The sequence below is a fragment of the Anopheles coluzzii genome, chromosome 3 (assembly GCF_943734685.1).
Source record: "Anopheles coluzzii chromosome 3, AcolN3, whole genome shotgun sequence".
Classification (NCBI taxonomy): domain Eukaryota; kingdom Metazoa; phylum Arthropoda; class Insecta; order Diptera; family Culicidae; genus Anopheles; species Anopheles coluzzii.
Window position 1 is genome coordinate 17,396,260 of NC_064671.1, and position 18,799 is coordinate 17,415,058.

Consider the following 18,799-nt stretch of genomic DNA (forward strand, 5'->3'; position numbering starts at 1 on the left):
AACGTGATAAACTTTAAAGCTTAAAACGAATAACGAAATTAAATATTAAAAAAATATTTGTATCATTCATATATCAGATGTTTGAAGGCTACTCGTTCTGTCAATTAAGCTATTTTAGACACCATGATAATCTTTAAAGCTTAAAACGAATAACGAAATTAAATTTTAAAAATTTATCTGTATTATTCATATGTCAGATGTTTGAAGGCTACTCGTTCTGTCAACTTATATTGTAAAATATTCATAACATTATCATTGAAGCTTAAATTTTGTTATAAAATTGAAGTAACACATGTTGTAATTTCTTTCAAAACGCAAAACAGGCACGCCCACCCATCAAACGCGTTTCTTCCTGTGGCGATAGATTTTGCTGCCATTTATTGCTGCTCGTACAACGGGAGATTAATTTACATTTGCTTAGGTGGCAGGAGTTATACACTTGCTGCTAACATAGTAACATCGCTATATGCACATGTAATTCATACTTCGTATAACATTTGTTAGGTTCCCTGGCGTTGGGAGAAAAGGAGAGGAAAGGTGGAGGGGGAAAGAGGGGTAGGAGATCCTGTGATCCTTATCATAACGTCTTAACGGTGACTAAAGCGATGCCCACCACCAACCAACCGAAGGGACCGTGTGCTCCACAGGAAGAAGAAGCAGCCGAAGCGGTCAGTAGAATTTCGTTAATTTTGTTATCGGTGTAGTTCTTGAGAAATGTCGTTGACCCCAGATAGTTCGACTGTTGAATGACCTGGTTTTCCACCTGTTTCGTTTTGGCTGCCAGGGAGAGAAAGCGAGAGAAACAATACCCGGTCATCCAGTTAAGAAGCGTTTGAAGCGTCTGACTGGTCGTTGCAAATGCTTACATGTTTTACGGTACACTCGCACCGACTCCTCCGTAGTGCCGAGGGAATTTTTGGCCACACATTTGTACACACCGTAGTCGGACGCCTTCTCCAGCCGGATGGTGATGCGCATCGTCACCTTGAAGACGTGATCCTCGAGCGTGGAGTCGTACGTGCCGCCCTGCAGTATGATTTCGCCCTTGCCCTTCATCCAGTAGTTGATGGAGTTCGGCTGGGCCTCGCTGTGGCACTCGAGGGTAACCCGGCCGCCCAGCTCGGCGTAGTACTGGCGCGTCGGCAGCCGCACAATCGGTTGGACTGAAATTTGAAAGCAAGCAAATCGAGTGCGAGTGAGAGATCTTTATCCGGCCGGCCTAACCACGTGGCACACGCCTTACAGTTGACTGTTACGATAATTCGTTTGCTGACCGTCGGGGGCACACCGTTTGATGCGATGCAGTGATAGGAGCCGGCGTTATGCCGCTGGATGTGGTAGATGTGCAGCATCGCTCCGTCGTGGCTCGTTACTATGCACGAATGATGATTAAGTTATTATTAGGGGAACCGGTACTACGTTCGGGCCGGTGTCGGTGGGTGTGCGCCAGCTAAGCGAAATGAATAATACATACTTCCGGAATCCTCCACGGATGTGATCGACTTGTCGCCCTCCCGCTTCCAGTTGACGGTTGGCTCGGGGACGCCCGTTGCGGCACAGGTGAGCGTTACGTTGGTACCCTCCAGCACCACCATATCCTGGCTGGTGGGATAGTCGAGAATGTCGGGCGGGACTGGCGACGGGGCAGACGGATTATTGGAATCAGAGCACAAAGATGTAAACAATAATTATTGATCTCGACATTAGCGCCTTGGCGAATGAGTAAATTTCAGGCTAAAGTGCGTGTTAGAGGAGTTAGGCTAGTCGATGGAGGTAAATTATGACATTGGAGAGGTTTTAATGCTGCTATCGCGACACATATTGCTGAGCTACTGTGGTGCTCGCCCCGAATTACAGCTGCGTTTACGTTGCTTACACTATATTATGCATCTTCCCTGCATGCAGATGAGACACTTAATATTCCCCCTAACATAAAAACAATCAAAATCTGCTTAGCACCGATTACCATAAGAAGGCAAAACACTCACAGACCAGCCCCGCGCGCACTTTGTCTCATTGGCATATGAAAGAAAGTGTCGTATTCCACACCCTACCAAAGTAAAAGTAACACAAAATTGTGTCGAAAATCTTTAATCTTATGTTTGCGTGTTTGCAGATAGGATAATAATTTATCGTAAACAGCCTAGCGAAGAACGCACACGGCAACTATTTGACCGCACTGCCACACATTCCCCATGAAATGGTCAGCCCGGCTAGCCTGTCTTCAAATGCCGAGGCAATACGGTGAAGCCTCGTTAAGTCAACACCCGCTCAAGAAGGTCATAAAAATCTCCATAAAACTTATTCCCCTTCAGGCTGCCCTCATTACTATCAAAACAATTTCCACCCCCCAAAACACACACACACATACACACCGTGACTGGATGGAGAGGGTGTGTCTGCACCTTCCGGTTCTCACTAAGCAGGTGTGTTTAAATTTTCATCATAACCATTTACGTTTTGTTGCTGTGGGACTTCCAACCGTCCGAAAACCACCCTTCGCTTCCATCGGTAGCAATGAAAGTGAAAGTATTTGCACGCAATTTCGTCACTTTTACCCCTTGCGCCGGTGTCAATGAAAGTTTTGGAAGCTTTTTTGGGAAGCCCCTCGTCCGGGGCACTAGTCACGTGTCCTTCAGCAAGCTGTCTTGCGACAGAGCGAGAAAAGGAATTTCTACGCATTGTCTTGCAGTTGTACAGCTGGCTGACTGTGCGTTTGTCGTCGTATGCCTCCGCCAGCAGGGCAGCTAGTGGCCCTACTGTTGCGGCACTATTTCACTTCGAGCAATTCAACATCAAACTCAAGAAGCACCACGAATAGGCAAGGCGAACGATTAATTGTGCGCCATTGGATGGTCGGAGGTGAAGGCTGCGGTGCGAATGCGTTTGAAGCCTGATGCTTTCACCTTGGTGAAACGTGATTTCACATCACCCGATATAGCAAACGCCCCGGCCGAGGTGAGGAGTTGCGGTGAAACCCAAAAGGAGTAACGTGTTACGTCGATGACTGTTCTTTCGGAACTTCAAACGGCTGGGAAGTTGTAGTGAAACTTGTGCGGTTTTCGTGCCATGTCGCAATAGAAGGTGTTGTTGACTAGTGCGCTGCAGCTCTCGATCCGTCAGCGATGGTACGTCACGTTTTAAAGAAGCAAGCGCGGACGGCAAACCGAGCACGGGTGCTGACATTTAGGGCAGTCAGAATCCCGAATGAACCGTTTGATAGTAATTTTCAAGAGAGAAAAGTGAATGAGAAAAATGTAGCAGTGACTCTCCTGGGACCTCCAACAAATCAATGCATCTAGTGCAAGATTTTTGTGTTTTTTTTTTTAAATAAACATATTTCATTTTTATTAGAATAACTAATAGTCTTTTTGTTGTTATTCCTTTTCCTTGAACTCATGAAGAAATAAATTGAAGTTGGTTGGACTTGTAATTATAATTTTTTTTGATTCACAAAGAATGGCTTCGGCCGTATTGCTTTAATTTTGGATTTAATAGTTCTCAATATGTGCGTAATCATTCATTGATATATGTCACTTAGTTTATCTTGAACAGATGAAAAAAAGTATTTTTACTACATTTTCTTCTTATGCGTCCTAAAAATATCAAAATAAACGCTTTGTTTTGAAAGGCCGTTAAATACGTAGCAAACATTCTCGATTTCTTTTTCTAGCCAACAAGCTAAAATTTCTACGTATCGGTGCAAAAAATGCATGTTTGTTCGTACACAAATGGTGAAATCCCAAATACGTAACAGTTAAATGGATAAAATGCTGATGATGAATTTTGTTCAATTGACAGTCAGAAATTTTAGTTTTTTGCCTTATATCATAGATGGGACCTAATTTAGTTTTCTTAAAACATATTTAGAAATTGTTTGGTTTATGAATATACACGTTAAGTTTTAATTACACAGAACAAATTTTACAGTCTCTGCTTTGAAATGAGTCAAATTCAAACTTTTCTTCAAATTAAATTTGTTATAAATTTGTTGAAAAACTTAATTTTTATTTTAAATTAATAAATATTTAATTTACACACGTGATCTTTATAGCATAATGTAATTCAAACCAAAAAGAGTTCAAAAAGATGTGGGAATATATTGCCTAATGAATCATTAAAAATATCGAACTAATATAAGTGTCTTAAAGTGCTTAAGATTAAGTTTAGTTCAAACAATCTACTGATGTTTAAGCATATGCGATACAAAGCGTAGAAAAGCTATTATTGTTTTTATTTTTTATAAACTAGAAAAGGGGATAGAAGAAAAAAAAAGCAAAGATTCAAAACCCCTTACCTACAACGTCAAGGTAACCCATTTGGCTTTTCATGGGATCCGTATTGATCTGGCACATGTACCAGCCCTTGTCCGACTCTCGTATGTCTTTGATCCGCAGTTGCCAGATTCGCTGTTCAGTGTGTGTGATCGCTATTCGCTCGCTCTTCGTTATTACCAGCGTTTCAATCGTCAATATCGTTTGGGTATCAACCCGCAACCAAGCAACCTAAAAAACGCACACATAAGTAATAGAATTAGAAAGTAAAAGTCCCATTATTCCACTTTAGCAGACTTTCTGATATTCCTGGCAATGATGATGATGATGATGCTGGTGACCGTGAAAAACGAAGTGCTCCACTTTTTCCATTTGTGCTAATTATCCGGAAATGGTACACAATTCGAATGGGGGAAACGTGACCAGCCAATTACCTTATATTTGTACAAATCATGCACCGTGCACGTCATCACTCCTTCGCGTCCCACCGGTACGGTTACGTTCGCAATCGGTGCACTAAATTTTGGATCAACTGCTCCCCGGTTCGGGTTTCACGATGCAGCATTGTGTGTGTGTGTATGTGTGGAGTACGATATGCAGGAAGAGAACAGAAGCCAGAAAGAAGAAACAGTTAGCGAATGAAAAGTTTGTGTGGTCAATTAAGTTATGCTCGTGGCCGCAATCGATGGTGGAAGTGTACTGAAGCTGTTATTATTACTTTACAATCACATAAATCTTCCGAGTGACCGAAGACGTTGGGCAGAGCTTACCGAACAGAAGGTCGGTTGATTTGTTGGCGATGGCGAGTTGCAGCATGATTATGTGACTGTTTACTTAAACGCTACTTACAAAGTGCAAGGAGGAAATGGCACGAGAGGAATGTAAAGGGTTCGATTGTTGTGAGCTTGTTGCAAGGAGTAAAAGTTTTCACTCGGGCCGCGGTTAGAGGTTTCCGCCCCTGTGCGGCGGGCATGTCCGGTGATCGCATGTGACGACGAACGCTGCCGCCATAATGCATGTTTGGCTGCGAATGGTGCATTTATCATAAGGCTAGTATTAGTGGCGTTTAACGCAAAACGACGGTAAACTGCAAAACTGCATACTGTGACGTTGGTAGGACTGGGGAAGGTTAGGACGTATTTCAACGAACCTCAGTCACACAGTCGGAACAACTGGTTGCCTAAGTAGAGGTAAACAAAGTTTCATGTGGCGATGTGGGTAAAACCCTTGGCGTCAGGAAGCATCAATTGAGGGGAGGAAGCGTAAACGGATGTAACCGTGCGGCAAACTTTTGCAAACTCCTCCATACCCGTGTGTTGAAATCGGTGCCGGAGGTGTGAGTGAGGCAAACGGTTTCTAAGTGCGTTCGCTTCCACGGCGGTTCGGTTTTGCGGTATTGATTTATAATTGCTGACGTATTTCTTTAGGGTCATTACGGGCTGTTGAGATAAAGAGCGGAGATGAAATTCAATCTGCTAACGGGAACAAGAATGTAGTACAAGAGTGGTCTGGTGGTTAATTTGCTCATTTGATGGTAGTTGTTCATATAGAACCGCATGATTAGTAAAACTATTTGGAATCGTTTGGAGGAGATACTTATTGCAAGGAGTAGATAAAGATGAGCATGCATTTGTAACCTAAAATTAGCTTGCTTCATTTGCAGACAAAACCGGATGTAGTTCTCTGGTTCAATGTTAGTTTTTGGTTGTGGTAGCATATATGATGGTTGACTTTAATCGTAATCTTAAGATAATTTAATAGAAAAATGATTATTTGGAATGGTTGCTTATGTTTTTTGATTGAATTACCTTCCTTTTTCTATTAATATTTTCGAATAACTTTAAATAGCAAGATAAATTAATTATGCTTATTTAATTAAATCAATTCGTTTATTGGTAGGCATTCAACATTTAGAAAAAAAGTTATACAAAGAAAACAAAAGGTAAACGAAATCAAATTGCTTTTATTCTCAAAAATTTTGCAGTTTTTAAATTTGTTTTCTTGAACAATGACGATAGTATTTGAGTAATAATGTTTAACTGACAAGTTCTTTACACTGTACGATAAGTTCAATATCTTTTAATGAACGTTTGATTCATTTTCGTTGTGCCAACCACGTTATTTGTATGAAAATCAGATCTTAAGAGAGGTAGCTAGACGTTTTAACATGTTGGAAATATAATTTACAATTGTTGGTAGCATGCTTTTATTGGTAACAGAAGTTTTTTTTTAAATAATAATTAGTCAAGCAAATCACAACATCAGAATAAAGCAATAATAGACGACTCCAATCACCCCCAAGAGCTCGTGGACGCAAACAGATAACGCAAGTAATACTAAGCTTCATTTAGTATTTCTCAGTTAATCAAGGACTACAAAGTCACGGTAGGTTTTTGAGCACTTGGCACACACTGAAATCCCAGATCTAGAATACTCACAATCCGAGACAATTAGTTGACAATCACAGCATACAATTTATAATGACTTTTTACTCTTTGTAATTCTGAATAAATGAACTTCCTCTACAGAATGAAGTAAGTAAAAGTGCAGTAAAAAGTAAAAGAGCCAATCCTTTTTGTGTCTTCTTTTGCCCTCCCGTCTCTTTTGCCTACAATTTCTCGCCAAAAAGGGAAAGTGTCTGGGAATTCACGAACAATGCTGCAATTGTCATCTCATCGATCCCTTGATCATAGTTAAAAAACGCGACCGTGACCGTTAGCAAAAGATAAGAAACTTCTCGAACTGTTTACCACCCAGTGGGGATGAGTATCCCTTTTTCTACGCAATCGCAGTATAATTTTCAACCAACCCTCAACGCACTTAATTCTTTTTAAATTTAAACTCCTTTTGTGTGAGGGTTTATTTTTGTGCGAGCTATCTGTGCAAAAGATGCAGGTTGACTATCTTGGCAATGCCCAGCTGTCTATTGTTCTGCAAAAAGTGTTACTTTTGTGCTTTGTTTTGCTTAATCCCGCTGGTGTGATGGAAGAAGTTACCCTAACCAAAACCGTATAGATGTACGCAAATATTTTGATAAACTCACAGCGAGCAGTCTTTATCCTTTTCTTTGCAGTTTGCTCTTTGCTGATTAAGTCGGCGGTCTCAAAGGGAAACCAAGTTCAGAGGGTTAATCCAAAAAATGTAACTGCCTGAGAAAAAGGCAATGTTTATCAAGAGTTTACGTTTTGAGACTGATACGTTTATGTTTTTAGCCTGTCTCGTGTTCGATATCTGAAACAAATTGTGGCGCGACGAAACGTATAAAATATATTAGTCCGATATTTTCTTTTTTCACTTTTCTTCTCGGTTCTTAGGAGGATAGTTTCAACACTCCTTCGCTAGTGAGGAAAGGAATTAAAATCACTTTTTCCCTATCCACCGTAACATAAAAACCCGAAACGTGAACCCTGCCGAAGGCAAAAATGGGTGAAATTAGAATAATAAATTAGTAATGACATAATTTGTATTTGATTTCGCTTTTATTTGTCACCTCGTGGCCCACCAGGGGAATGAGAAATGGTCCCAGTTCCAGTGGATTCTCCCTTTCGTTTCGATTCTCTACGGCATTTCTTTCACATTTCGTACGAGTAAATCAAACCTTGCGGTAAGAACGAAACACAACCACAGACCAGCAAGAGAGAGAAAGACAGTTATGGGTAAAGGAGTAAGGCGGACCCAAAACCACTGTCTCGCACCTATTGCTGTCAGCGGGCGGAGAGCCACTTTTGGTTGTGGTGTAAATATTTTTATTGCATGCTTGGGGCAGATTTAACACTCATTTTCCTTTTGGCCATAGCGCAGCGTTTCCTTCTTCCTGCTCCCTTGTGTGTTTTGTTTTATGCTGGTCCGCCATAAGCGTTGTGGTGACTTTTCGTAGTTCGCTAATCGTCAAACACGGAAAATAATGACGAAGAAGGGATGAGAAAATTACTCATTTCCAGCCATAAGTTCAACCGCTTCTCGGCACCAGGCTTTTTTTCGGTTTACTCCATTTGTTTATTTGTTTTCTGTTTTCTGTTTTCCAACGGATGGTGGTTTCACTATCGCGCGATACTGGCGGCACTTGTTATAACAAATTGCTCAACGGGCGGGAAAATTAGTTATCCCCGGTGCGCGGCAAGTACCCGCTCGGTTTCCGGTTTCGGTGTTTGTTTGTTTTGTCAGCAGTTAAATATACTTCCGCATGTTTAGCGTCGTACATTGCGCCAAATGGGTGATGCTAATGAGGGAGCTGTTCTCAGTGAGCTTTGTTCTGAAAGGGCTATTTAAAGAGTTTCCTTTTTTTCAATGAATCTCTTACAAAAGCATCTCAGCGTGTAGTCCTATGGGCAGTGTATTGTGTCTAGTAAGTAAGTTTTCTGCAACTACTAGCTGGTAGTCAAGAATGATGGAAAAGTTTGTAGTTTGTGTAAAGCTGTTGCTAGAAACAACCCCACCATCTCTTGCGGCACAAAAGTTAACGAACGTATTGTTTCATAAGGCAATGCCACGTCCAAGCAAATTTTCTCCACGAAGCGTTTATGCAGTGTTTACGTCACATTAAACCTCATCATGAACTTCCTGGCGGGAACTGGAAAATGAAAAGTCAAACTGGACGCTAAATGCGGTGAAATTTTTGCATCCTAACCCTGCACTGGTCAACGTTGAGATAACACCGAATGACAATTTTTTTTTCTTGTATTAGTAGTTTATGTCGACATATTTTAAAATTAGAAAATATTTGAAATAAAAATTTTGAATCGTAATTTTTATTTAAAAAATTTATATTTTTGCCAATTATCAAAAGATAAGGACAATGCCTAACGAGCCATAAAATAATGCCACAGCAATAAAATTCAAATATTTTAAGTACACAAATACAATTAAATTAAGTTATAAAGTAAAGTTGTTTGAAATGAATGTATCAATTTATAAAAGCCATCTTTTACTCAACATATAAAATAGAATTATTTGAAGGTTGAGGAAAATTAGTTCTTCTAATAAATTTCTACATTTTTCTCGTACCTTTCCTGTACCGCAAAGGGTTACTACCTTCGTGTGTTTGAGCTTCGCTTTCATATCCTATCATCATCATCGACGTCATTATTATGTAAACACTCACGTACAGTCCTCCCTTCAGTGCCAGGTAGGTACCAGCAAACGGGTAAGCTACTGGCAAAGAATTACCGTCTTGTCTTGTTGAAGCCCTCGCTAACGGTGGCAGTTCCGGTTCGAGTTTGACGCCGGGAGGGCTACAACACTTCCGATCGTACTTAACCAAGACACGAACCTTTCGAGTGATCCCGTCACGATGAACGCGTCCAACCCTGCAGCTCTGTGTAGAAACTGACCAAGACGATATGTTAAAAAAAAAAACAAACCCCTTTTCGGTACCAGCCTATCGAGCCTGTGCTGTTGTCATGTGGTTCACTATTGACTTTTTGACCCACACGGCTACCGATATGCTGGAGCGGTGAAAAGCGAAAACTCTTGCCACGATGGCTAGCACAGCTAAGGAGCCGACGGTGAAAAATCAATTGCAAATTCCCATAATCACGTCTAATTTAGGAATAATAATACCTTCCCGCCGTTAATCATTGCGCCTAGACGGCGGTTGGTTGTGACGCGTTTGGGGCAGCTAGGTTCACGTCAAGAAACAGACGGAACGGATGCAAGGGTTGAAAGTGAAGTCACAGAAGGTTGATTCAAAGGATGCCAAAATGGACAGGGTCACATTTTGTGCCAGTGCTTCCGGGTAGCTTTCTTGAAGCGTATTTGGCACAAGCAGTGAGCGTACCATTTGATTTCTTTTGTTTAGTGAGCACAATTTTAAATTGCTAAACCATAATCGTGTTTGCGGAGTATTTTTCAGAAATCTAGCGTTCTGCTGATGACAATTAGAACTGAGGGATAATTAGAACCTCCAGTTTTATATGATAGACATGCTAAGCGAAACGACTCAATTCGTATAATCAAGCAATTACCTTTGGAAGTAATATGTTTCACTTTAATTGTTTTAAATATGATTGTACTTCTCTAAAATTTATGATTCAATTTTGTTATTGTGAGCATGTGATTTATTATCCGGTTTTGCATAAACACGTCACTGTTTATATCGGTAATACACATGAGCCTTAAATTAATTTTGCCATGGAATCAGATATTGGGAATTGGACGAACGCTCATTTGAAGACAGCTCTAAGCTCCATCTCGTCTTTTTAGCAGGCCTTGTGTCTGTTTTGCGTTTTAGTTATGTAAATTATATTATTTTAAGATTGATTATGTTAAGCCTTATCTTGATTTGCTGAGTTGCCGTTAATGCCATGGGTTAAGCTGTATATTATAGAAAATCTTTGTCGCCTTGGCAAAAAAACTTACAAGCTTTTGTAATTACAAGCAGGAACTTACAAGTTTTAAAATACTGAACAAACGTTTTCTGTGAATTATTTATAAGTATCTCTAATCCTAAACTGAAATGAACTTCTGATTACAAATTCAAACCAATGAAATAAATATCTGCATATCATATGAATGAAATAAAAAAAAGGCACATTGTTTGCAAATATTGAATGAACATCCTTCAAATTCGGTCCCAAATATTTGCGCACAAAGCATTCCCAGTGCCTTATAATCCGTCACAAACAATAACATACTCGGTGAAGCTTCTTAATGAAATTGAAACTGTGCCTGTAGGTAGGATGCTATGAGCATGAGGCAATAACCCATGTTGAATACATGAAAGGGCTACCGCGACCGCAAACAATCCATTCCGCGTTGCCCTGTGAGCTAACGATGGTTCTTGTCGGTAGCATCCTATACCACTTTCGCATAATGCTGCCTCTTTCTTAGTATCTTGTTTACGTGCTACGTATTGCGAGGATGCGTCATAGCTGGCATCCTGTTTCGCAATTTATTGGTTCATTAATGTGTAGTAGGGAGAGAACCACTTGGACGCCTATTATGACGGCGCAAAGGTCTCGTTTGATGTATTTAAAATAACTCGCTGTCCTAGTTGCATACGCTTTATGGGAGAAATTGCAAATGATTCCATCACTATGTATTTCTGCACTAGTGGATAGCTTATGGTTAATTTATTCTATCACTGCCGTTTTTTCCCTTTTATGCTATATTTTCTCTGTAGTGCTCCAACGGTCTGATAGTTACAACATGTTCCTGCAAGTTTGTTTCGACACCAAAGACCAGCTCCAAAACTAGCCTTTGGTGTAGCGGATTATCAGTCTTCCCTTCAGTTGCTACATTCTCGTAGGCAGAGTTCAGAAAACGGAACCACATTCAGCCACATTCTCACGATCGTTCACAGGACCTTGGATAGGCTTGGATGTTCCTTCCATCGCAACGGAAGGATTATACTCAGCGAAAACGCTCACCAAGCGGATGGAAGAAAATTGAGCTATAAACTGCTTCCGGATTATTAGCGTTAATTGAAGTTGTAAATTTTCATTTTTTGTTGTTCTTTGTGTGTGTGTGAGTGTGTGCGTTACATTTTTATGCTTTATGTTTTCCCTCCATTTGCGTACTGCGGCACCGTTTGATACCCATCCGTCAGCCGTCCCCGTCGCCGTCCGGCAATAGGTTGAATACATCAGATTCCAAACTGCCGAACTGCCGTTGCCATGTGGTGCTAGTGGTACAGTTCGAACGGTTCGGAGTGTGGCATTTCCAATTCTTCGAGCAGGAGGCGGCGACACAGTCCTGTTCCGAGCGCGAAACCATACGCTCGGTGGGGACCAATTACAGTTAATCGCTAAATCGATACCCGGCCAGAATGCTAACGGTGGTTGTGAGCCTGCACGAAAGGGCTGAAAGTGAGCCTACCCACCCGGCCTGTGTTCGTTATATTTGCCAAGGAGTTTGGTGATTTTCTAATTAAATGGTTTATTGACGCAGTGAGCCGGTTTTTAATTGAGTTAAAATCGACTGTTTGCTTTCGGCTTTGATCTAATCATCCCACCATCAACACCGTTGGCGCTTTGGTGACGCGTTAATGGTGCGAGTAAAAAAGTAAAGAGCACCGGATTCGCGTAGAATGTCTCAAGCGCAACCAACGAAATGTGAAACCAGATGGAAAATGCCAAATGATAACATTTACTGCCAATGGGAGGCATGTGGAAGTAGCTAGAAGTGGGCAAAGAAATACCTTCGTGCAAACAGATTATCTCACTGTAGTTTGGAATGGAAAAATAAGTGGATTGCTGACATTTAGGCACACTAAAGAACTTTCAGAAAAGTGTTAAAAATTTGTTTACGGTCAAGAGAACGATTTTTAAAATAAACACATATAAAAAAGGTAGTCTTGCACATTCGAACATTATGGTTTTGTGTTGAGCTATTTTTGATTAATCCATTGTTTCCTCTTAAGACTTGTAATTGACACATTCACACTCATAAACAGAATGGAAGCTAAGCTTTAATCGCAAAGGATCTGAAATGACATCAGAGTTAAGACGGTGGTGTGCCATTAAAACGAATATCATTGTCTCAGGCATTTAAAACCATTTTCATCGCCCCCTTGCCACACCCAGCTGGTCTTACGTTGCCGGGTGATGGTGGTTTTGATCCATTTGTCGCCGCTTAACATGACACAAATTTACATTTTTTTGCTTCTGTTCGGGTAGGTTGGTTTCTTTAATTGCTGGCGTTTAAATGCTGGCGCTTGGAGCGAACGTGGTGTAAGTTGTTTGCTTTTTAAGATATTTTTTCTTCTTCGTTGTTTTTGGAATCATTTTATTTCTTTGGTGAGTTTTAAAGGGCAAGATGTGTAGGAGGATTTAACCGTCGATGTAGGTTGTGTGCTATTTACGGGCTCTGGTTGCCTGTCAGCTCTCCGGTGACAGGTCAAACATCCGATGGTATTATGATAATCAGAGGAATTTAAAAGCAGGTTTCACTGCTTTGGCATGATGGTCGTTTGAGGTCAATGATACGCAGTATTGGTTGTGTCGACTTATGCTTTTAAAGAGTTCAACTTGGATGACTCATATTAATAGACTTTCATGTTAAGATTATTTTGAACATTAAGATAATCACTCTATAATTTTATTAAATTGTAGTAACTTAATTAAATCATTTTGCTTATAATTTGTATACGATCATCCAAAAGCCTGACACTACTATGGCTGATAGTTCATATGTAAAAATAACCAAAACAGTATTTTATAACAACATTATAACAATTATGCAACTCTGTACTTTGGCTTTTAAAATTGATAAAAATAATGTCTTTGTGATTTTATATGATAAAATACAAAACAAATTTAGCCAACTAAAATTTTCAAAAATGTAAATACATTCCTGAAGGCGATCCCTTAACAACATTCGTAAAGTTTAATAAAAAAAAACACCACTCTTTTGTTACTCACGTCCTTTACTCCATCGCGACAACTCCATCGCGAAAGGGTTGGCGAAATTATGTGTTTATTCAGCGCTACGCAAACATCAAATCAAAGTTAGCCCCGAAGAAGACATTCCGTGAATAAAAACGATTATTTGGCAACGTTGCACCGGTAGGATGTGCAGGGCGCGTTTTGTTTGGAAGGGTAGGCTCTACTTCTCCCTGTTCGGGGAACCCTTTCGAGCCTGGAAGGCAAATAAATTGGCAATATGCGTTTGTTTTTGCTGTATAGGAGCGATTTGATGCGAGGAGAGTGAAAAAAAACCCTGCGAAAAAAGAGTCTACCATTTCAGTTTAGGGGGACAGAAACTCACGATGTCACGCATGTTTACATGATTTCTTTTTTACGCAAGCAAACAATCACACATATTGCTAAGAAACACTCGAAAAAGTTCTTTGTCAAATAGAAAACACTACACGCGCTCCGTTCCGGTGAAGGAAATAATGTGATTATTTCGCCGTACAACAGCTGATTTAGCTTCCGTAGGTCATGCAGTGACTCATTTTGAGACATTTCATACGTTTGCCTTCTTATCGGTTCCGAGCAGGCGAATACACTGCACTGGCTCCATCCCAGGGTGGTAGGTGGAAGTTTCCCACACAAACCATATTGCCTCGATTAGCTTGTAAGTTTTAATTAAACACAGGGAATAAAACTAATTATATAATTACACAACTAATTCCACAGAAAGCTTCCCGGGGATGGAACCGTGGTGGCTGCAAGGGCAGGGACACGGTGCCTACGGTATCATCTGCCTTTTGTTATACCGGTGGAGCTTTCGGGTGGTTTCGGTGGTTTCGGTGTATCCTGCGGCTACACGTTTGGGTAACCGTCAAGGAGCTGATTCCAGGCATTCCTTTTGTCCGCCCTGACAGGACACATTCGTGTGCATTCGTGTGCTGGGGTGCAGGCTACAGGTGGTTCTTGAGATTAGTTACTGCTGCACGATGCTCGCTCGCTGCAACATTCTTCCCCTCATTGAACGGAAACCGCCACGGCTGCTCGAAGTGGTACTCGAGGTGAATGGAGAGCAGAAGATTGGATCGCTAAGAGGCGAGCGCAAGAGTCAAGCCGTTTAACACGCATAATGTGGCGGGGTTGTTTGATTCAATAACAAGCACACACGGCCGTACTGCACTCGCACACGAAACCTCCGACATGTGTTTGTTGCCGTTGAATGGAAACCGCCCCAGGCGCTGGTGTGCAAGGTGTGTTGATGCGTTATCTTAGTACAAAAGAGCACACGCGTTTTAATGCCGGAACAACGTGAAGGACTCGATTCTCAAAAGGTGAAGCAACGCAGGCTTACAGGGGGTGGTGGTGGATAGTTGCTTCAGTGAGCCAAGCATGGTGAGGCGTGTAGGATGTTAAGCAGATTGCTTTAGGAAAAGTTTATTGAATCAGCTTCCGCCTTAAGGGGGTTAGTACGACTAGGGCAGAACAAAAACTATCGGTATAAGTAATGGAACTAATGTTTTTTTTGCATTGCCCTATATAGAGTATGCAGGTCACGTTGCTGTATTAATGTTAAAGATTTCAAAGAGTCATCGAAACAGGATTCATGTTTTTTTAGCCTCATTTCTTCGATGGGTATCATAAGTTTATTACAATTATACTTAGTACTTTAACTAAGTGTGTTCGCTTTTTCAGGTTCGATAAGACAACTCGAACTTTCTGCTAATAGTTTTTTTAACGGATCGAATATCCATTAGAGATATTATTTATTATCTGTTTTAAATTGTATTCAGTACTTTTGTTTGCGTCTATTTTTTAATATGTTTTCTTCTTTGGGGTATGAAAGTGGTGCTATAATAATGTAATTAATAATTAATATACCAAATATAAAACAAAAACTTTTTCATGTAATGGACTGCTAATGCGAAACAGGAATCCCAATCATGTGGTAAATCAAACATTGTTGTACAGCAGTTTTGGATAAATGTTACATAAGCATGGCGATTTATATCACCTAACTAGTTACACTAGATGAAACAATTGGTCTAGGAAAGTATAATGATATTTTCTAATATTTGTTTGAACTGTTGCACTTGGAAAAAAAATAAATAAAAAGTTGATAATGATTTCAAACAAGCGTTACATTTTCAGATCATTTTAAATTCATCGGTATGCTTTTGATTCAGTCAAATAGTTCTAAGTGACCAACTTAGCTATGGATCGTTTTTAATGTTATTGGAATACTGTCAACATAATTTGCTTATTCATATATCTTATAATAATTTAAAAAAATATTTATGATTCAATTTTTTCTGTTCTACTATATTTTTCTTGTAGTTTTAAATACCATAGGGATAAGTTTGTTCACCCTTTAATTATTCACATCACATACCACGTATCGTATCACTGGAGATCGTAGCACGATTTGAGAAAATGTATGCCAGTCTAAAGGTACAGTCTTCAGTCTTCGTACGATTTAACTTCATGCCCGTCATGGGTTTAAGTTCCGAATGGAACGTTCCCCCATACGTAGGACTTACTATCATGTTATGTTAATAACTAAGTTACTGAAAGCCGTGTCAACTAGTGGTACAGGCAGGCCTTGACCGACAGCGGTTGTTGTGACAAAGAAGAATTAGAAAATGCGTCATTATGTTAACAAAAGATTTGTAATTATCATCTTAATTTTTCAAAAGCCGATTAGTACTTTATCACATTTACATCTTAAACATAAATGTTAGTTATTATAGGCCGTCTACCTTCGAGACTAACTTATAAAGTTTTTCCTTTTTTGTTGTAAAATTAATTAATTTTATGTTTTTGGGTGATTTTTTCTCCTTTTATTACATATTGTATTATTTAATATGTACACAAATAATGGCTTGATGAAGAAGGAATAAAGGTAATAGTAATAGTAACAATAATAATAATAATAATAATTAATATATTACGGAAACAATATCTTAAAAAATTATTAAAAAAAACGTTTAAAAGTAAGATATATTTCTTGATAATAATCCTTATGGAACATATTTTTAAAGCACCAGATAAGTAAGTAAGTAAGTAAGTAATCATCATATTATTTGCGTTCTTATGTAGAGGGTTGTATAAATTTAAAACACTCACACACACACATAAACACTGTTTTACTTACTGCCGGACACATCAAGCAGCGCATAACACCTTGATATTCCAATTAAAACGATCAACGATGTTATTAAACAAGCATCCATGGTAGCCTTATGAGCGTTTGGTTTATTGCAATTGATATTCATTGTTCGCGTTTGTGGTTTATTTTAATTATGGTAACACATCACATCACTCATGAAGATTATTTTATTTTCGTTCTTAATTGTAATATTTGTTATTTTATTTGATTTTGTTTTTTTACTCCTAAAACTTCCGCCAAAATTAAGACTAAATTACATCAAAATCACTCAAACGACCAAGTCACCGAATGCGAACGTCGAGACCAATCCGAACTGCACCGCGCGTAAACATAAACTGCTTAAGAAGCCATCAACCGTCCAGCTCGGTATCCCTTTCGCTTGGTTGCCAAAGTACCGTGGCTCGTTCTTTGCGGCCCGAACTACTTCTTGCACTTGCTTGAGATGTTCCTAGAGCGTAGCACTAGCACCGGTGCGGGAACCAAATCGCTACCATTGGCTTCGTTGCTAGACCATGAATCGAAGTCACCAGTCGCTTGGTTCGTGTGCACGCTGTCGCTCGGGTGCCGGTTCGTGCCGGGTTCGGCTGCAATGTCCCGTTCCGCAACCCAAAACACACCGATTCGCACTAACCTACCCGCTCAACCCACCCACAGCACGGAGAGCTGCTAGGTCGGTCGCGTGCAGAGGAAAATTGTCCACACTTTACGTTCCCGTTGGCGCCGCCGACAGCACCATCGATGACGAAACGCGCTACGGGGAAAATCAAACCATAATCACAGCTTTTGACACCCGGCCGGAAACGGCGGTGACGACGGTAACCGTGTAACCACCACGAACGTATCGACAGGTACGGTTGGAGGGAATAAAAACGAACCCTCGTGTGGTGCGATTCGGCTGGCTCGCTCACTCCTTGGTGTTTATTATCATGTTGGTCTCTTTTGCTTACACAAGCAATTGTAGTCCTGTGAAAGTTAAGTGCTTTCTCTCTCGCTCTTTTTTTTGCTTCTCTCTCACTCTCTCTCTTTCTTCCATTGTCTATTTCTCTTTGTTTCTTTTTGTTTCAAGATTTTCTTGTTCCGTGGGGAACTCTGCGGGAAAGGACATCACCATTGCGGCGGTAACAGCTGGTCGGAAAACGGTGTTTGAGTCGTTTACGATTTTTCGCATGTTTACACAACAAACGAGACTCGTGGAGTGAGGCGCACCCGAGACTTGCGGCTCCTCGCTCGAGTGTTTGTTGCAAGAGTGAACGACTAAAGGGTGACTTATAATGGTGAATTTAAACAAATGAATCCGGATGCAGTGTGGTTTGCAAGAAAAGAAAATAAAACAGTTCCTACTCTACAAAACGAATGCATGGGCAACTATAAAGCATTCAACTAACAGCTTGATGGGTACAATTACACTGAGAAGCGTTGTTTTGCATAACATCGTTGTGAGAGAGATCTGTATGAATGGTAGAAACTGTTTCTGCTTCGGTATACAGACGCGCAGTATTGTGGTGATTTTCCGTCTGGTAGAGAATATTCTTTCTGGCACGTGGCACAACAATACAGTGGCATAGGATTTCCGTTGGTTGTTGTGGTAAGTCATTTTACTAAGTGGAAGAGAGTATATGTGTGTGTAGATATTTTTAATTTCTTCATGGTTAGTTTATTAAATTAGTCAGTGATTGACTTAAGGTTAAATTGTTAAGTAAGTTAAGAGTTCCTTGGCAAATAATTAATTTTTTAAAAATTGAAAACAATATTTAAATATAACACATTTCCGCCAACATATGTTTTTTGAAATGTCCTATAAATTTAATGAAAATAATGATTAATTTTAATATTTACACAAACCATTTACATATTTTCAAAATATCAACCCCTGCTATCGCTTTATATTGCATCATTTAAACAAATTGGTCGAGCCCATGTAAAGAGACTTGCTAACAATAAAAGAAAATAAACATTCTGAACGCTAGCATATTTTCCCTTTCAACTCCAACAGACATGTCGCGACGCCT

General features: G+C 40.1%; 1 protein-coding gene across 1 annotated transcript; it reads right to left on the reverse strand.

Moving 5' to 3' along the window:
• Window positions 1-361: 361 nt before the first annotated feature.
• Window positions 362-17,344, reverse strand: LOC120959496 (neurotrimin-like). The gene is made up of 7 exons (XM_040382934.2): window positions 16,776-17,344; window positions 4,709-4,806; window positions 4,298-4,505; window positions 1,475-1,633; window positions 1,244-1,372; window positions 867-1,163; window positions 362-777 (listed from the first exon to the last, which is right to left on the reverse strand). The coding sequence occupies exons 1-7, from the start codon at window positions 16,894-16,896 to the stop codon at window positions 578-580; spliced, it is 1,212 nt and encodes a 403-aa protein (XP_040238868.2). The 5' UTR covers window positions 16,897-17,344; the 3' UTR covers window positions 362-577.
• Between the last annotated feature and the right edge of the window lie 1,455 nt (window positions 17,345-18,799).